The sequence below is a fragment of the Mustela putorius genome, unplaced genomic scaffold (assembly GCF_011764305.1).
Source record: "Mustela putorius furo isolate JIRA1106 unplaced genomic scaffold, ASM1176430v1.1 tig00003853_pilon_pilon_pilon, whole genome shotgun sequence".
Lineage (NCBI taxonomy): Eukaryota > Metazoa > Chordata > Mammalia > Carnivora > Mustelidae > Mustela > Mustela putorius.
In genome coordinates this window covers 6,812,323-6,827,954 of record NW_025422005.1, presented here as the reverse complement: position 1 = coordinate 6,827,954, position 15,632 = coordinate 6,812,323, and the positions used below count along the sequence as shown (strand labels likewise).

Sequence of the window (15,632 nt, the reverse complement as noted above, 5' to 3'; positions counted from 1 at the left end):
GGCACCATCTCCCTATGACTCTGGGGACAAATCTTGGCTCTGCCACCCCACCTTCCAGATTCTTCATGACAGGGTCCCTGCTGCTTCCAGCCTCCTCTGATTTCTCTTACCACTCCACCCACATACGCCCACGCTCCAGCAAACGCAGTCTTTCAGTTCCTCCAACACCCTCCAACTTACCCCCAGCCTTTTAGTTAGAATGCTGCCCGATGCTTCCTGCCCACTCGTGCTTCAGTTCTGAGCTTAGAGACCCCCCCGCTACCCCCAAGCCCTGCCGCCCCTTGCCCGTCCCCAGAAGTCCGGTGCCCCCACTGAGCTCTCATAGTTGCTCGTACTTAACACCGTGGTTCTGAGGCTTGTTTTGTCCTTTTCTTCACTAGACTTTGAAGACAGAATTACATCCTGTTCATTGGTGTGTCCTGGTGCATTTTTTCAAATAATAGGATACACTAATTAGGAGAGAAAAAAGTCGGGGTCGTTGGACAGGTTTATTGAAACGGGGCCGTTTTGCCACAGTCTAAGTAAATCACTTCTCGTACAGGCTGTGGGACAGCTCTCCCACCACAGGTTCCTGTCGCCAGACCAGGACAGACGAACATCTGTTCACTTGGGGATAGATTTCAACATGAAGCTGCGGTCGCATGTGGGCTCTGGGGCTGGATACGGCTCAGGCTCTCTGGAACGTCTGTTTGCACACTTGGCCTTCACAGAACATTTCCTAGGGACAAAGGGGAACAGGAGGAGAAAGAAGATGCATGGGCAAAGTGGGTGATGATTATTATTATTACTCACAACAGTGCTGACACGAAATCTGCGGTGTCTTTTCCAACTGGGTGTCCAACAGTTCAATTTGATTCTGACACTAATGACCCAGAGCTAGTGCAGACCCCACAGGTGAGAGGCTCAGTCCCCAAAACTGCCCCTACGTCAGACATCAGTCACAAGAAGCCCCCCCGAACTCCTGACCCAGCAGCTACGAGCGGGATTCCCACGACCCCCTCCTCAGTTTCAATAATTTGCTAGAATGGTTCACAGAAACACTCTTTACTTACATTTATGGTTTATTATAAAGGATCCAACCCAAGAACAGCCAAGTAGATGCATAGGACACAGTGTGTGTATGTGGGGGGTGTGCCGACCTTCCAGGCCGCCTCCCGGAGCGCCACCTTCCCAGCACATCAATGTTTTCACCAACTATGAGGCTCTCCAAAACCCTCTCGTTTAGGGGTGTTGGTGGAAGTTTCGTTATATAGGGATGATTGACTAAATCTTGGGCCATCTGGGAGACCTCAATCTCCAATCATCTCCTTAGCCTACAGGAGACACTCATTGGAGATTCCAAGGGTTTCAGAAACCAGGCACAAAGACCAAATATTTATTTTATATTATATCACAGCATGGACGGATTGTCCTATGAGTGGCCTCAGAGGAAGGGTCCCTCTATTCTTGGCTTGGGCAGAGTTCACGGATATGCCAAAAAAAGACAAATGCAATTTGAACATTACTTCTTACCACCAACAAATCTGTATATCCTCAAACGTATTTGGTGTTTTCTTTGAAGTTCCATATTACATTTTTGTGACGGCATATTGTTTATTCATTCTTAATTTTGTTTGTGTAAGATTTATCAATCTAGGATTTTAAGATAAGGGCTCTAATTTAGTTTTCACTGTTCTGGCTTGGACTTCATGGACATTGAGGCAAAAAAGGTGTAGAGTTGAAAGCACACATTTTTATCAGACCTGGATTTGCATCTCCGCTTGGAAGCCATGGGGAATTTCTAAATCTCAGTCTCATTTGTAAATGGGAAAAATTGTGTCCCTTTCACAAGACTGTCTTGAAGACCAAGTCAGATAGTGCATGCAAAGTTTTAGCACAGTAGCTGAGCCCAAAATCATCACTCGAAAAATGTAAGCCATTCTAATATATATGGCAGGAAGCAATTCTCATTTAAAAAGCCAAAATCAGGGCACCTGGGTGGTTGGTCATTAAACATCTGCCTTCAGCTCAGGTCATGATCCCAGGGTCCTGGGATGGAGCCCCGTGCGGGATTCCCTGCCCAGTGGGAAGCCTGCTTCTCCCTCTCCCACTCCCCCTGCTCATGTTTGCTCTCTTGCTGTCTCTCTCTCTGTCAAATAAATAAATTAAATAAAACAAAAAGTTGTAGTTAAGCCTTGATGTACAATTTTATATCTTCTCTCTCTCTCTTTTTAAGCAGGCTCCCACCCAGCACGGAGCCCAATGAGGAGTTTAAACTCACAACCCTGAGATCAAGACCTGAGCTGAGATCAAGAATCGGACACTCAACCGATTGAGCCACCAGACACCCCCATACCTTCTAAATTATAGTTAGAAATTATTGATTAGCTTGAGTTATAATTTGTATGTTCACGAAATGCTGGTGGCATCAGCAAGGAGATGACCTTTTGGAAATGAATAAGGTGGCTAAGTAGAGAGCGGTAATGATGCGCGCGCCTCCGACAAGGGTTCTCTGGATTCTTCCACGGATGCAAAAGGCTCTGTTGATGTGAATTTAAGCAATGGCAGAAACATTATGCTCTGGAACAATATACTCCTGGACACTGAGATTATGGAAATGTTTTTTAAAAATGATAGTTCACCAACCTGATAGAATAGTATGAAGCCAGTTTACTACCTTATTTTATATATATATAATATATTAAGGTAATGTAATATACACATATATAAATTTTCTTCTTCTTCTTCTTCTTTTTTTTTAAGATTTTATTTACTTATTTGAGAGCCTGAAAGAGAGATAGCGAGAGAGAGCAGGGAGCCCGATGCGGAACTCGATCCCAGCACCCTGGGATCACAACCTGAGCCAAAGGCAGACGCTTAACCAACTGAGCCACCCAGGCGCTCCTCTATATTTTTTTCAATTAACACATCATGAATTCAACAGGAAAATTATTTTGAAACCTGGAATATGTTTTGTCGTAAATGAAAAAGCAGAATATTCTGCCAGAGACCAGAAGGTGACAGGCCAGACTGAGAACAGTGGGCTGGAATGGCTTCATTCCACAGTCATGGTTTCACCAGCATCATCTCATCGGATGTACGAACACGGTGTGGCAAGTACCAGATGGAGTCTGTCCCCTTCAATCCAATGGGTCCAGCCTCTGTTCTTCTTCTCCCCCTTCTGGACACAAGTGAGTCTGTCATTGTCCCAGGTGACCAAGCTCTGCGTGAGAGAGGGGACAGACAAGAGGCTGGTTTGCCGTGGCAGGTCCTCATCGGGTGCTAAGAAAGCCGAGTTAATCTTGCAAAATCAAGAGCTTATATTATCATTTGAAAAAAAAATTATTTTTTTTACCTTGCATTTCCTGTTATCCAGCCCTTTATTATCCTCATCAAATTCTTCTCCGACTTTAAATGTAACAAGGTAGTTCCTCAGGCTGCTGTATGTGTGGATGCTAAAGGAATCCCCATTTTGCTCAATCACTTTCTGTGGCTTCAGCAACTTGGCTATTTTGCGGGTAGCGAAGTCAATACCTTAAAAGACAATTTTTATTTATTTATTTATTATTTTTTAAAGATTTTATTTATTTGGGGTGCCCGGGTGATTCAGTGGGTTAAGCTGCTGCCTTCAGCTCAGGTCATGATCTCAGGGTCCTGGGATCGAGCCCTGCATCGGGCTCTCTGCTCGGCGGGGAGCCTGCTTCCCTTCTTTCTCGGCCTTCCTCTCTGCCTACTTGTGATCTCTCTCTGTCAAATAAATTAATAAAATCTTAAAAAAAAGATTTCTAAAAAAAAAAAGATTTTATTTATTTATTTGATACAGAGAGAGAGACAGTGGGACAGGGAACATAATAAGCAGGGAGAGTGGGAGAGGGAGACACGGGCTCCCCACTGAGCAGGGAGCCCGATGTGGGGCTCAATCCCAGGACCCCGGGATCATGACCCGAGCCAAAGGCAGCTGTTTCACTGACTGGGCCACCCCGGCGCCCCAAAAAACAATTTTTAAAAAAAGAAGTCTCGGAGCACCTGGGTGGCTCAGTTGGTTAAGCGACTGCCTTCAGCTCAGGTCACGGTCCTGGAACCCTGGGATTGAGTCCCACATCGGGTTCCCAGCTCCATGAGGAGTCTGCTTCTCCCTCTGACCCTCTCCCCTGTCATTCTCTCTCTCACTCTATATCAAATAAATAAATAAAATCTTAAAAAAAAAAAAAACTTAAAAAAAAATAGGTCTCAATGTTCACTCAAGATGCAAAAGTGAAGAATTTGGCCTGTGTCCTCAGAATCACTGCATATCATGGCTAGTGTTTCGTTGATGATTTCAGTGCCAGTTGGTGCCGAAACTGGATCTATAGGGAGTTGTCCTGGCAGAACTCTATCCAAAGACTTGATTTAAAAAGCTTGAGGGGCACCTGGGTGGCTCAGTGGGTTAAAGCCTCTGCCTTTGGCTCAGGTCATTGTCCCGGGTCCTGGGATCAAGCCCCTCATTGGGCTCTCTGCTCAGTGCCCACCCCCCGCCTCTGCCTGCCTCTCTGTCTACTTGTGATTTCTGTCTGTCAAATAAATAGATTAATAAAATCTTTTTAAAAAAAAAGCTTGAACAGCTTTCATGGAAGAGTCATTGGCCAACTGTACCTCAGGTAATGAATTTGCAGTCGGGCCTGGAAGCAGCAGTCCCAGGGTGCGGAGAAGAGGATAAAGAAGCCAAGGGGACAGGACTCGGGCCCAACCCAAACTCAAGCACCGCAACTCAGCCTTCATCCGCTTCATGAATTTACACTTGGGATTAAGACAGCATTTGTTATAGACAACTGAGGAGTCCCTGAACTCTACCTTTGAAACTAAGAATACACTTGATGTTCATTAATTAAATTTAAATAAAATTTAAAAAAAAATTTAGGGGTGCCTGGGTGGCTCAGTCATTAAGCATCTGCCTTCGGCTCAGGTCATGGTCCCAGGGTCCTGGGATCGAGCCCCGCATCGGGCTCTCCGCTCAGCGGGGAGCCTGCTTCTCGTTCTCCCACTCCCCCTGCTTGTGTTCCCTCTCTCTCTGTCTCTCTCTGTCAAATAAATAAATAAGATCTTAAAACAAGCAAACAAACAAACATGTTTTAGTTCACTGTGTAAAGTCATAATGATGTAGGAAAGATGTTAGGGTTCAAAGCCAATGGCCAAGAAAGAATTCTTGAAATGTCTTTGGTGCAAAATGGTAGTTTTATTAAAGCACAGGGACTGGGGTTGTGGGCAGAAAGCACTGCACTGGGGTCACAAGGAGTGGCCCGTTAAATGCTTTCAAGTTGGGAGGGGTTTAGGGATAGAGTAAGTCTCCCAGGTACTTCAGAAACAAGGTTTCCAGGATCCTGAGGGGGCTAGTTATTGTTAGGAGAAGGTCCTTTGTTACCGTCTAGTAAAAACTCAATCATGAGACCTTTCAGATGTATACCGGTGGGTCATATGCTTGGAGGAGGATCGCCAATTTGGATCTTGAGGGACAGAGAGAAAGGAAGTTTCCATAGGAATTTTATATGTTAAAGTAGACATAGAGGATCCTGGGAGTCGGGCTAAGATTGCCTTTCACCCTTAGCAAGGGCCAGCATTGGGGTATCTGAGCTCCCAGGGGAAGGTCACTCTACCTGTTTCAAGGACTTGACAATGGACTATAGGAAGAAAGGAAACTGAATTTTTCTTTTCCCTTTCTTTCTCACATCAATAAGAGGTGGTGAAGACAGGAGAGAAGGCTAATTCACGAAATGTACTTATTAATCAACTCAAACAACTGCATTTAAAAGGAGTTTTAATTTTTTAACATAATATAGGATTATTATAGGATTTCTACGAAAGTCTCCTTGCAATAGAATGTTCTTTGATAATTTTTTTATCACGATAAAATATACCTAACATAAAATTCACTGTTTTATCCAATCTTAAGGCATACAGTTCAAGGGTGGTAAGTAGATTCACAATGTTGTCCAGTCACCACCGTTATCTGATTCTAGAACTTTTTCATCCTCCTGGGAGGATGGGGCAACGGAGGTTAGGGGCATCCTTATCTCGGAAACCGCGGGACACAGAGGAGAATCTGAAAACAGTGCTTGCTAAGTTTCCAAGTTTGCTTTTTATGTTTCAGTTTTAGAATTTCTATTTGTTTCTTTCTCAATTCTGCTGTGTTACTTTGTATAGATTCTGATTCCTTGCCATAATTAAGCTCAGCTTAACTGCTTCTTGTTCTATTTCAGATAATCCCGGGGTCTGGAGACCCTGTTTCTGTTGTTGGTTGTTTCTATGGATTCTTGCTATCAGGGTCCTTTAATTTTTTTAACAGCTTTACTGAGATATAATTGATGTACAAAAAGCAGTTACGTATGTGCAATTCAACGTGTTTGGACTTCAGCAAATACCCACAGTCACGGCAACAGACAGAGCCATGATCACCGTGACAGAGCCAACACCTTCCAGAATTTTCTTGTCATGTGTTTTTGTCTCCTTAGGTACTTGCTTGACTGTGATTATTTCCTAGGTATTGTTTCCGTACAGTGTGCACGTAGAGCGGACATAATGTTCTCTTCCTCCAGAGAGGGTTGCTTTCAAGGCCACCAGCTATCTGGATGCATCTGAATTCAAGTTCAAGTCTTGAGATTTTTCTGGGCCATCGAGATGATTCACAGTGAAACTACACTCTGTTCAAAAGCTGTTTACTTCCAGGTCTCCCTCCCTTGCTTCTCAGGCGCAGCTTTTCAGAATCCCAACCCAGAATACGGGTTTACAGGGTCTCTACCCCTGGCTGACTCAGGACTCCCACTTTTGCCCCCTATGGCAATCCTGCGCAGCTCCCCCCACTGCAGCTTAGTCGGACAAGCACCCTGAAGAGAGGAGCCACCCTAAGTGCTGGGCTCCCCTCTCTGGATCCTTATTCTCTCCTAGACCTTGGCATGATAATTCTTTATCATTTTGGACCTCTCTCACATTCTTTAAGAAGTTCATATACACACAGAAACAATTCAAGACCTTGCTCTCTTCCTCCAAAAAGACCCCCCCCCGCCTTGGTTTGTTTTATTTTGTTCTGCTTTAATTGCTTTTAAGGCTACTAGCTGAGAATCCTTGTATAACTTTTGACTCCCTCAACACTTCACTACTAATAGCCTCCTAGTGACGGGAAGCCTTCCCAATAGCACAAACGGTTAATACACATTTTGTGTGTTATGTGTATTAGATGCTGTATCCTTACAATGAAGTAAGCTAGAGAAAAAAAATGTCATTAAGAAAATCATAAGGAAGCGAAAATACATGAAGAATTCTATACTGAATTCATATTTTTAAAAAATCCTCATATAAGCAGACCCGCCTAGTTCAGACCTGTGTGTTCAGAGTCAGCTGGAGTTCCATTCTGCAGTTGTTCTAAGGACCACCTGACACATCAGAGAGCAGCACTTCTTGAATTTTAATTGGCGTCTGAATCACCTGAGAATCTGGTTCGATGCTGATTGTGATGCTCTAGATCTGGGGTCTGGGGTGAAGCTCAGAGTTTACAAGCTAAGAGGTGCCTGCTAGGGGCGCCTGGGTGGCTCAATGGGTTAAGCCTCTGCCTTTGGCTCAGGTCATGATCTCAGGGTCCTGGGATCGAGCTCCACATTAGGCTCCCTGCTCAGCAGGGAGCCTGCTTCACCCCCACCCCACCACCTGCCTCTCTGCCTACTTGTGATCTCTCTCTCTGCCAAATAAAATAAAATAAAAGAAGTTCCTGCTAGTTCTGAGTAACAAAACCCTACCCTTCGCTCGTCCTGAGCCCCTGATCTGCCTCAGGGAGACCGGGTAGACCCTGGAGTCTGTGTTCCTTATGTCTTTTCGATCGCTTTCTTCCCAGCTTGTGAGGAACTGGCAAGAGGTTTTAAGTCTGATTTCAGCTATCCTATAAAATGCAAGCGATCTCTTGTAACTGAGTTACTTAGAATATCAGATCTGACCCAATGACCTCGGTTAACAAAAGGGGAAGCTAAAGGAACTGACAAGTTACGTAACTTTGATTCGATGACCCACAGTCAACGGTGAAGCTCGCTGGGCTTCCGGTGTGGCGCTCTGTTACCCTAAAAGGCCTCTCTATTCCAGAAACCCTTAATGCCCTTACAATTCTTTGAAAAAAGAGACTGAAAGTAAGACTTATGTGTGTTGTCAAGATCCAGTATCTTTCTGGAACCTGAACCAAAAGTAAGAATAGGGGTTGTGAGGCAGGATGCTGACTCAGTACTACACGGGTTCATCCTCTGGGAAGGAAGTTGCATGATAAATAAATATGTCGAGTAAACAAATAAATAGCCTGTTAGCTTCTAGGATTGAATACGGTGGCAGATCATTGTTAAGCCTCTACTGACATCATGGGGGAAGAAAAGTATCAAACAAGGAAATCATAGGAGAGCATACAGAAAGCAAGAAAGTATGGGGACAGGTGAAGGATGGTACTAACACTGTGTGAAAAACACTTATTCTGAGGTGCGGGAGGCTGCTTTGTAATACCAGACGGACTTAGCACAGGATGTCTTCCTATACTTGGAATGGTGAATCTGACTCCATTCCCTTTTGCCCTAAAAGCCGGGGAGATTGTCACAAACACAGTACACAGCAAGGCAACATTCAAAGCCATCACCTGACATTTCACCTTTGTCCCCCACACAAGTAGCCAGATCACAGGCAGATAAATCAGGGAAGAAAGCACTTATGGTCACATGTCACCACTAATTTGGAGGTGGACAGGTAAGTAACGTACGAGGACCTATCACCTTTGGGAAACATAAGCATTCATTCCTACTTAGGAATTGGAAACAGAAAGGAAATGAGATTCAGGTTGAAGGGAGAGCAGGATAAGACAACCCAAAATATTGCAACTCTGGCATACAGGGGAGAAGGCAACCGGGAAGGAAGAAGCCGACAGAAGGAAGCTCTCTGCCTTACTCCATTTGCCTAAAAGCAGGACACAAGTTTGTAAAGTTGTCCCCTCTCTGTTACAGGACAGACGACTGTTACAGGGAGACGACTCCAGACTCTTCGCAGCTGGGCGATGGCCCCAGAACTACGTAATAAACCTTCCCAACCAGCCTCTATTTTCTGTTGGTCTCCCCTTGTATTGTTAGTTACCTTCCCCACAATTTGCCCCCCTACAAACTCAAAGTCTCTATCTTGTCACTTCTCTACAGAGTTACTCCTTGCTAAAGTGCTCTACAGCCCCGTTCAAGTTCCAACCGCACAACACGGAGGGGCTGCCAGGTGCCCTCATGGGGCAGGGGCAGCTGACTTCCGGCGGTTAATCCATCTTTCGCTGATCTAATTCACAGGACCCCAGACAACGAACCTAGGATGGGGTGAGCAAAATATTCCTTTCCTTTGCTACAGGGTTTTATGGTGGCCTGAATCAGAGTTAGCTTGAGAAGCCCCCCACTTCCCTACTTAGTGTGAGAAAGGAACAGAAGCCTACCAAAAGCAGCCAACTCTTAAAAACACACCAGGACCACAGAACTGTACATTTCAAAAGGGTTAAAATGGCCATTTTTATGGTATATATATTTTACCTTTTTTTTTTTTAAGAAACAATTTGGACCCCTCCTTCCCTCTCAATTTATAGATGGAAAAACCGACCCAGGGTCAGATAAGGAGAAACCAGGACAGCTGCCGGGTCCCCAGGCTCCCAGCAGCTCTGGCCACTGACTGTCATCACTTAGGGGAAGGTGCTGGGCACAGAGGTGCTCTGATGCCCGCATCTGAACAATGACAGTGAGAGCTGTACAAACTGGGAATCCGTAAGGAGGAGAGGCGTTCTACTGGGGCCTTCTTGAAGCCGCCTGGAAAGCAAGGTCATGGGTCAGACCCCGGCACCCCTTACATACCCCAGGCGACCACAGAGTCCCTTTACCACCGGCAGACCAGGCTCCCTGCTATGCGCTGGGGGGAGCAGGGCCCGGCAGGGTGGGGGTAGAAGCGACACCTCCAGGCATCCGCCACCGTCCAGGGCTGGCACTGCACCCTTGCGGCTGAGCGTGGGTGACCACCAAGGGGTCTGGGTTTCTTGTCCCCCCTCACGCCCTCCAGGGGAGAGGGGAGGTCAGAAAACTAAAGATTTCCAAAGCGGTTTCAACTCTAGCGGGCACCAGAGTCGCCTGGTGCGGGGCGCGGGGCGGGGCGCGGGGACCTCGTGCAGCGGAGTGCCGCCCGGAGCTTGCGACTTGGAGGGCCGGCGACCTCCGTGGCAGAGTCACCCAGAGCCCCACCGCACGCCCTCTCGCCCGTAGGACGCCCATCGGACCCCCGGAGTCCTCCGGCGAGGTGGCCGGCGCCTCAGCCGTCCGCGGCGGGGCGGGAGACTTGGCCAAGGGGAAGACAGAGACCGACGCGGGCAGCGGCGGCCAGACCCGCGACGGGGGCGCGGAAAGGAGGCGGACGCGGACGGGGATGGAGGATGGACCGGGCGGGGGTGGACGCCAGGGGGGTGCAGGGAGAAGGGGGCGGAGGACGGGGACACAGGGAGATGGAGGGGCAGGGGGTTGGCGTGACAGTGCGTGGTCGGAGGTAGGGACACAGGCCGGGGAGACTGGGAAGCAGGGTGCGGGGGCCGAACGGGGACGGGAGGGATGGAGCCCAGGGAGACCCGAGGGGAGACCCGCGGAAGAGGGGACGGGGCGCCGGCCGCCCCGGGAGACGGACGCCCGGGCCAGGCCCGGCGGCCTCCGCGCCGACCCCAAGACGGCCCCTCCCGCCCTACCTAGGGCCACCATGTAACCCTCGAAGTTGTCGCTGCTGAGCAGGTTCCAGGTGCCGCTGAGGTCGACGGGCATGGCGGGTCGGCGCGACCGCGGCCGGCGGGAACCCGGCTTGTCTGCGGGGCCGGAGACGCGGGCCGGCGTGGGGACCGCGAGGGGACGGCGGCGCCGGGAGGAGCGGAGCCTCGGACGCCCCCGCTGGGAAACCCTGCGGGCTCCGCACGCGCCGGGTTTTCTGCCCCGCGCGGCCACGCCTGCTTCCCCCGCTTCCTCCTGCCCGCGAACTCGGCCCAGGCGCGCCCCACGCCGAGCTCCCGGCCACGCTCCTCTCCGCCCGCTGGGAATAACGACCAAGAGAATCCTTCAGGCTCATGGCATTGATTAGCGTTTCTGGCCCATAAACCCAGCTCTGTGGTCTCTCAGTATACACAGAGGGTTGTTCTCGCGCCCATCCAGCCGTCCTGGGACGAGTGACCATCTGGCAGCTCTGACAGGTGGCAGTGGCATCGCTATGAACCCGCTGGCCTTTTTGCCGGCTGGTTACCTCACCGTCATGAACTGGCTGCTGGGATTCCAGCCAGCACTTCCACCTTGCAGGTGAGGAGGAAGGGGCAAAGCACCATCTGCCATTATCCCTTCCTTAGATTCCTGCTCACGGTCATTGCCAAGGCTATGTCACATGCCCCTTGTAACAGCAAAGGAGCCTGAGGAATCTCGCAACTGGGGTTCAGTCTTGACAGTAGAGAAAGGCCAGAACGTAGCTAACCCAGAATATTAGCCACAAACACCAACCATATAGGCTGGCTCCAAAATTTAGAGTCTATTTCTGACCTCACCCATCAGCTCCAGACTCAATTATGTATTTATATTTAATATATATTAAAGTTTTATATTTATATGTATCTTAAATATTGATATTTTTCTTTATATTATTTATTAATATCAATCTTTAAATATATATGTTAAAGATTTTTTTTCATTTTATTGTGTTTTAAATAGGCTCCACACTCAATGTGGGGCTTGAACTCATAACCCTGTGATTACGAGTCGCATATTCTACCAACTGAGCCAGCCAGGTACCCCAAGATTTTATTTTTAAGAAATCTCTACACCCAGTTGGGGCTTGAACTTATAACTTGGAGACCAAGAATCGCACGTTCTACCAACTGAGCCAGCCAGGCGCCACAGACTTAAATATATTAATAGTTAATATTTATTGAGTGCTTACTGTGTATATTATTGTTTGTCACAAAATTCTGCTTTTCCGGTAGTTACTTTATTATGTTCGTTTGACAGACAAAAACTGAGACAAGGAGAGGTTAGATAACTTGTGCAAGGTCATACGGTTTGTGGAAGAGTCTGGATTCAAACCCAGGCACCTTGACTTTTGACCTCCTGTGCCACCTCTCACTGCCCATTTGATGTCCCCACTTGGATGTCTGAAATGCATCTCAAACTGAGTACATCCGGGACTTTCCTCCTCTCCATAAACCACATGACTGGTTCACCAGTCATCTGGTAGCTCACTCCCAAACCCCGGTGGATAGCTGTGGATTTCACTCTTCTCTGCTCATCCGTTCCAATCCATCAGCAAGTCCTGTCGGTTCTACTATCCTAACCCGAGCTGCCATCATGTCTTGCCTCCTCCCTGGACTTGCTACTTCCCCTCTGATCCCACCAAAGCGTAGTCCACACTGCTGCCAGGGCAAGCTTTTGAGAAATGTAATTCAGATCTTCTCACTCTTCTCTTTAAAACCCTCCAGTTTTGTCCTATTTTTTTTTAAGATTTTATTATTTGACAGAGAGAGACACAGTGAGAGAGAGAACACAAGCGGGGGGGGGGGGGAGAGAGAGAAGTAGGCTTCCTGCAGAGCAGAGAGCCCAGTGTAGGACTTGATCCCAGGACTCCAGGATCATGACCCGAGCAGAAGGCTGATGCTCAACCACTGAGCCATCCAGGTGCCCCTTGTCCTATTTTTCTTAAAAGGAAATTTGCACTCTCTCTCGTGGTTCAAAAAGCCCTTCCTGATTTGGCTTCTGGATACTTCTCTAAGAGTGTTACATTCTGTCTCCCCCAACTCAGGAACTCCAATCACAACAGTTTTGTTTCCTTCTTCAGGGTCTTTGTATATGGTGTTGCCTCTTCCTGGGATGCTTTTCTTCTGTTTTTTTGTTCGTTTGTTTGTTTCATGGTTAGCTCTTTTTGATTCCAGTTCAAACGTCACAATCAGGGTAACAGTCTTTTCTAATTGTGCTCTCCATGGAGAGGAATTTCCCCTAAACACCCTGGCCTCTTTCCAAACCTACTTCCTTCTCATGGAAGTGGAATGAGTTCTCTGCTTGGGGGCAGCAAGGGTACTACCCATCGTGGTTTCCCCAGGACCAAAGGAGTGCCCAACACTTGGGATTTTCACTGCCACAAGTGGAAAAGTTCCAGGAAAATCTAGAATGTGTTGCTTGCCTTAGGGACAACAGCCACTGAACCATTTTTCTCTACTAGGTAGAGCTGATCTATCAATCATTCTAAAGGCAGGGTATTTCCATTTTTTTCCTTCTCTCCTTTTGACATGGACTTGAGCATGTATTTGTTATTTTATAAACCCAAAATGTCCCTCTGGTAGACTGTTCCAAAGTCTAGACTAGGGGAGTTAGTGTGTAAGCTATTATGGCTCCCCCAAACTTAATGGCTTAAAAGTAACAAAAATCATTAACTTCTTAAATCTGCTGTTTGGGCATGGCTCACAGGGGCTAGCTCATCCCAGCCCCATGCAGCATTCGCTGGGGAGCTTGACTCCAATTGGCAGGGCAGGAGAAAACACTTCCAAAATGGCTCATTCTCACCGTTGGCAAATGAGTGCTGGCTATTAGCTTGGAACCAGAAGCCAGGTTCCTATCCATGGGGGGCCTGTCCACCAGCTGCTTGGGCTCCCTCACAGCATGGTTGGCTGGGTTTTGAGAGGGACCATTCCAAGAGAACCAGTAAGACATCCTACTGTCTTAAATAATCTAGTCTCGAAAGTCACATGACATCATTTCTGCCAGAGTCACATGAATACCCAAATCCAAAGGGAGGGGACTTGGGAACTCATTTCTCAATGTCACATTGTAAGAAGGGCAAGTAGGGTGGGAGATCCTGTATCAGCCATTTGGAAACGACATAATCTGTCATGGTTACCTATTCCGCTTTGACCCTCACAGCAGGCTTCAACTTTGAACCTTTATCAGACTTTCTCAGTTGTAAGGATCCTATTTTCTAGGTGCCTGCTGGCTCAGTCCATGCAGCATGTGACTCTTGATCTTAGGGTCATGAGTTCGAGCCCACCTTAGGTGTAGAGGTTACTTAAAAGAAATTTTTTTTTTAAAGATTTTATTTATTTATTTGACAGAGAGAAATCACAAGTAGGCAGAGAGGCAGGCAGAGAGAGAGAGGAGGAAGCAGGCTCCCTGCCGAGCAGAGAGCCCGATGCGGGACTCGATCTCAGGACCCTGAGATCACGACCCGAGCCAAAGGCAGCGACTTAACCACTGAGCCACCCAGGCGCCCTAAAAGAAATTTTTTAATGCTATTTTCATTCTTCATTTGTTGCTTTTTTCCATTTTATTTTTCAGTTGGTTTAGAACTTAGACAAAAGATGGGGCACCTGGGTGGCTCAGTGGGCTAAGCCGCTGCCTTCGGCTCAGGTCATGATCTCAGGGTCCTGGGATCGAGTCCCGCATCGGACTCCCTGCTCAAGCAGCAGGGAGCCTGCTTCCTCCTCTCTCTCTCTCTCTGCCTGCCTGTCTGCCTAGATGTGATCTCTTTCAAATAAATAAATAAAATCTTTTAAAAAAATAGAACTTAGACAAAAGAAAATACTTGACTCTCTTCCATAGTCTCTGAGTCCCCTTTTTAGGACAGTCTTCTGATACATTTTTCACATCCATTTACTCTGTATCAGAGCTCTGCTTACTTCCTTCATAATTATCATAATCCACAATTACCTTTTTTTGGTTTATTGACCCTCTTTGTCATTAGCAGAGACCACGTTCCTCTCATTTGCCTCTACAGCATCCCCAGAGCCTAGCACGATGCCTGCCTGGCAAGTGCTCCATAAATGTTTGTGGCATGAAAGGCTTCAGGCTTTTCCAAAGGAGAAATGCCATTTTTACTGAGAAACCAGAGTGGCCCTGCCTCACCTAGAATGAGGCTATTGATTCTCCCAACTGTAAGACACTGATTCCTTTGGGGAATATGATACACTGATATCAAATCCTGGATTAGCTATATCTTGCCATTTGATGGACACAGAACAATGAACTCTGACCAGATTTCTAGAGCATGAAGCCTATTTAAATTCCAGAAAACTAAGGGGACAGGACATGGAGAAGTCACACTTGCCTCCTACCCTTAAAATCTTATTCTAAATGTTGGCCTGAAAATGAAAGTCACAGAAATAACTACTAATACCTTTGGCATCTGTGCTGGTCGGTATGGCTTTTGGCCAGCTTGAGCAAGGGCCATCTAGTATGGGTAGAGTTGAAGTTCAGTTGAATTGGACATAGACTGAGCTTAGCTGTGGGATAAGAGTCATTTTCTCCTCCACAATTCTCGATCTTTCTTCTAGACAAGGACCAAAATTTATCTCTGGAAAGGGGTGAAATTTATTTGACCAATTTGCAAATCATAAGATTATCGCCAAGATGAGATCCTAAACCTGTGTACCAATGCTACCCCTCCTTGACAGGAATGGATGGGAATGAATGAGGGGCACTTGGCAGTGGGCCCACTCTTGTGTCACCTAGTGGAGTCTGGTACTGGTTCAAGCGAAGGATGGCAGGGACACTGTGACACTTCATGCCATCCATCCAGCCACCCCTTAAGGCAGGGAAGCACTGCCATCAGGGAGCTTGGTCCAGGTCTAGGAGTAAGTCCTG

The 15,632-nt window shown here is 47.2% G+C and overlaps 1 protein-coding gene across 1 annotated transcript; it reads right to left on the bottom strand.

The window, feature by feature from the left end:
- Positions 1-469: 469 nt before the first annotated feature.
- On the bottom strand, positions 470-11,193 carry RBP7 (retinol binding protein 7). Its single transcript, XM_004741520.3, has 4 exons — positions 10,721-11,193; positions 3,335-3,513; positions 3,101-3,202; positions 470-718 (listed from the first exon to the last, which is right to left on the bottom strand). The coding sequence occupies exons 1-4, from the start codon at positions 10,791-10,793 to the stop codon at positions 668-670; spliced, it is 405 nt and encodes a 134-aa protein (XP_004741577.1). The 5' UTR covers positions 10,794-11,193; the 3' UTR covers positions 470-667.
- Between the last annotated feature and the right edge of the window lie 4,439 nt (positions 11,194-15,632).

What these genes read in the sequence shown, in the direction of transcription:
- RBP7 (XM_004741520.3), bottom strand. Translation starts at nt 10,793, where the DNA reads ATGCCCGTCGACCTCAGCGGCACCTGGAACCTGCTCAGCAGCGACAAC. An exon ending in TGGATAACAGGAAATGCAAG is followed by an intron (nt 3,203 to 3,334) that starts GTAAAAAAAATA and finishes TCTCTCACGCAG; the next exon opens with AGCTTGGTCACCTGGGACAA. An exon ending in AAGGGGACAGACTCCATCTG is followed by an intron (nt 719 to 3,100) that starts GTACTTGCCACA and finishes CTTTGTCCCTAG; the next exon opens with GAAATGTTCTGTGAAGGCCA.